The sequence below is a fragment of the Notothenia coriiceps genome, unplaced genomic scaffold (assembly GCF_000735185.1).
Source record: "Notothenia coriiceps isolate Sejong01 unplaced genomic scaffold, NC01 NC01_scaffold00014045, whole genome shotgun sequence".
NCBI lineage: Eukaryota > Metazoa > Chordata > Actinopteri > Perciformes > Nototheniidae > Notothenia > Notothenia coriiceps.
The window spans coordinates 1-4,095 of record NW_011346746.1 but is presented as its reverse complement, the minus strand read 5'-3'; the positions used below and the strand labels follow the sequence as shown (position 1 = coordinate 4,095).

The 4,095-nt window shown below is 42.0% G+C and overlaps 1 protein-coding gene across 1 annotated transcript; it reads left to right on the top strand.

The window, feature by feature from the left end:
- Positions 1-1,516: 1,516 nt before the first annotated feature.
- Positions 1,517-4,089, top strand: LOC104948297 (capZ-interacting protein; the record flags this gene model as incomplete). Its single annotated transcript, XM_010774495.1, has 3 exons — positions 1,517-1,609; positions 2,521-2,709; positions 3,285-4,089. Coding segments are annotated over 3 exons (675 nt in total), but the record flags the coding sequence as incomplete, so codon positions are not given.
- Between the last annotated feature and the right edge of the window lie 6 nt (positions 4,090-4,095).

The following is a 4,095-nucleotide window of genomic DNA, read 5'->3' as shown; positions in this document are numbered from 1 at the left end:
AGAGGGGCACGATATCTCCGCCCGGATGGCAACAGTTCAAAATAAGAGGCAAGTGGGTGCCTCAGGTCACTCACAATATTGTGTGCCATTTTTAAAACTCAGTCCTTGTACTGTATAAGCTTTCTAGACTAGAAAATGAGATTCCTGTCAATTTACTGGACAATGTTATGGCCCTCCTGACTGACTTTTTCTGTGCCTCAGTGGCCCTCCCGAACCAGCACATAATGCCGAAGGAGAGCACACTTTCGATAAAAGCATGATAAAACATCTTAACCATTCTGTTGCCGACATTAAAAGACAATCATTTACGTAAAAAAAACATTCTTTGTTGAGACTTAGCATTTATTTTCTCAGACCAAACATCCCATCTGAGCTTGTGGTCAAGCACGACACCAAGATACTTGTACTCAGTGACACATTGAATGGGCTCGCTATTTAATAAAAGAGTAGGGTTGGGCGATTGTGCTATTCTAAAATCAATTTCCATCTCCTTTGTTTTTGAGGTGTTTAGAAGCAGGTTTGACTTCTCACACCAGTTAATAAAGAAGTCAAGGACAGGCCCATGCTCCTCTTCCTCATCAAATAGGAGGCTGACCAGGGCCGTATCATCTGCATACGTGCCTGTTGGGAAAAGTGCTGATGCAGGAGTTGGTGTATAAAATAAATAAAAGAGAGGATAAGACACATCCCTGGGGTGAGCCTATCCAGGTAGTTATTGTGTCAGCAAGTGCCATGCCTATTTTGACCTGCTGAGATCTACAGCTGAGGAAGTCAACGATCCAGGAGATCAGACCAGGTTCAAGTGAGAATTCTTCAGTTAAAATATTTGCTAAAATACTTGGCTTAATGGTGTTAAAAGCCGATGAGAAGTCGGCAAATAGAATCTTTACATGGGCTTTTGGCGTCTCGAGGTGAGTGTGCAGAAGATGCAAGAGGGTTGCGATAGCATCTTCCACCCCTCTAGAGGCCTGATAAGCAAATTGCATGGGATCTAAGAGGTTGTGATTATATTTCAACAGTAGACAGTGTATTGTGGCAAAATCGACCATTTATCCATTTGGTCTTCACTGGGAAGGTGTTTGTTCACATTACATTGTTACTTGTGTTAGACACTTTTACCCAAAACTATTCCCTCAATACTATGGGCAATCCCCATTGGATCAGTTTGGGTTGAAGTGTCTTGCCCAAGGACACGGGGACATGCAGTGGCTGTCAAGGTGGAATTGAACCGGTGCTCCCCTGATCTGAGTCAGAGCCTCAGTGGGTTAGTGCTGCTCTCGTTCAAACTACAACAACCTATCTTTCTTTCACACAAACCAGAGCTCAAGACACAGTAGTAGTGCAACAATATATACATAACAAGCATGTAATGTAATAGTTGATTAATTAAATCTATAATATTCAATTTAATCTATAATATTCAGACTTAATGTGGTGAATGCGCTTGCTAGTCAGGGTGAGCTTTCCGTGTTTAAAAGGGGGGTTCTGATGTTTTTGTGATTTTTGTCTTTTCATTATTTGTCTGACTGGTTTCTTGCAGAAAGCTGTCATCTCATCAAATCCCTTTAATGTCAAGACCAAGAACTCCTCCATTATTGAGAAACTTCAGGTAGGTGCATCTTACATTTAAATATTTTGCGAGAGAAATAGGAACCAAACAATTTCTCACCAAGACTCAGTCTTACATGTTATTATATAGGATGTAATATACAGGCAGAAGTAGTCAAGCGTATGTATAATCGGGACACTTTGATAATGTAAAGCATTACTGCCCCCCACTGTTCAGTTGACACGGGTGCCTGAGCTCATCGCATGCTGAGAAAAGAGGAAGGGTTTGTCCTGGATGCCACAATCGGCTCAGATAAATGAGCTAATGGGATCACAGGCCACCCCGCCTCTAGTGAGGCTCCAACTTCTCTTTCCTTTTCCACCACCATCGTTCCATTAGTTAGCAATTCACACGGTGGGCAGCCATGGGACAAAAGGGCTGCCGCTTCTCCCTCTTCCTCTTCTCCCCAGTGGAGGTAGGATACTCTAATCTAAATTTAAACAATGTTTTGGAGACTAATTTGATTTCTTATGTACTTTAGTTTTTAGTGTGAATATGACAGGTGTTGTTTGTAACGCCTAAAAGAGAATTACAGGATGTATGTAGAGCAGGTGAGTTTACAAAATAGGATGGTGACAGGTGCAAGCTGAGCAAAGTCCTATTTGCACATCCGTTTACTAGTTTTTTTTTTAACAAAAAGCTAGACATTTTAAGGTGTAATTAATATATTTTAATAATATATCCATGTTTGAATTAACATGGCATGGATTAATATTCCCTTTACTTATTTGTTATATTTCAAAAATAGAATTACTATATTGTAGAATGTATGGCTCGCTCTCTAAAAACATGTGACTTTGAAAAGTGACGTTTAAATTTACATTACACTGTTTTACAATTTAGTCTTATTAAAAAACAATGTTCTAAAGAGAGTATAGTGTCCATGCTTCAGGATCTTCTTTTTCTCGTAGGCAAATCTTGCCCTGTCGCCCACTGCTCTGCTGCCTTCACCCAAGAGTCCTGAGGTGAGGCTGCAGCCCACCCCGTTGTCCCCCGTTGTCCCCTACAGCCCGCTGACCTCACATCTGTCCAGTGAAGAGGAGGATCCCATCAGCTTCGACAGCCCTCCTGAAGGCATCCCGCTGCCCAACTTCAACAAGGTAAACAGGATGAATAGATCTGAGCTATCTGTTACAACGTTTCCTAATAATGCACTTGAATTGTTGTGATATGTGTCGTGTTGAAGAGCACCATATATCATCATTTCTAAGCTTTGTTTTGAGTTGGTAGTAGTCTAATTTTTTTTTTTTTTGGTGCAAATTGAAACTCCTGGGCCATTAAATGAAAAACACAAGCTGCTGCCATATTTAGGACCCTTATGTGCTTCTCACGCTATCCACCGACAGAGGTGTCGTCACAACCGGACACATGGTCCCATTCCTCGTTGACGTATTTCTCAGCGTGTGCTCTGCATCTTGTCTTCAAGCAGTCCTTGGATAAGCCGGACCAAGATGCCCCTGTAGTGCATGAGTGCTGCTGCGATGGGGGATTGAAGATGTAATCCCCTTAGCCTAGTTAGAGTCCCTAGGTACCATTTTGTGCGGCGCTCTCACGCATATGGTGCCACTGACAGAAATAATTTTATGATATAAATACATTGATGTTGAATATAGATTCCTAGCAGTGTCAAAGTTATCAAAAGTTTTTGTTATGCTAAACTGTTGTTTCCACACAGACTCGTGCAAGATTATCATTCAAAAGACGCCCACCCACAAGACAGCACAGAAGGTCAACTGGAGAGGAAATAGGAGCCATCGGGGGTGTTCAGTCCCCATGTGAACTCTATGGCCCAAAAGTAAATGGGGACCACGTTGTTGAACATGGACAGCCAGCAAGTCTGAATGAAGCTGAAGAGAAGGACAAGGACTGTGAACAAACAGAGGATGAGGTAGCACGGAGTGACCCAGATTACATGGGACATCCAGAGGAAGAGCAGGAAGCAGAACAAACCCAGAACGTGGAGGTCATGGAGGAGGAAGAGCAGCCTTCAGAGCCTAGCACTTCCATGCAGATAGAGGGCGACGTTGAGACCGAGGAGATGGAGGAGATGCCTCAGGAAGAGCACTAAGCAAGCAAAACTTGGTGTCAACTATGAAAAAGAAAATTAACAAATTATGTTTTGCTTTGATTAAGAAATCTACTAAAATACTCCAAGATCATTTGTTTAAATGACTTGGTACCTGCTCTTCATAAGTCCCTCTGTCGCCCTCTCCTGGCCGTCTCTCAGAACAGGTCTACAAACACTGGAGAGTTATGAGAAGCAGCTATTCCCTGCATTTGGAAATCAGCATCAAGGTTGATGTAGCATCCATTATCACGCAAGAGGGATGTTGTGTCATATCGAAATCAAGTCTTCATGAGAAGATTCCTATTTTTTCGAGAAATTGCTTTTTCTTCTTTGCAAATCAAAGACATTGTTAAGAGTGCAATTACATGTCAGAAGTATCTGTCATGTACAAAGGACTTTGGAAATGCTGAATGCTGAT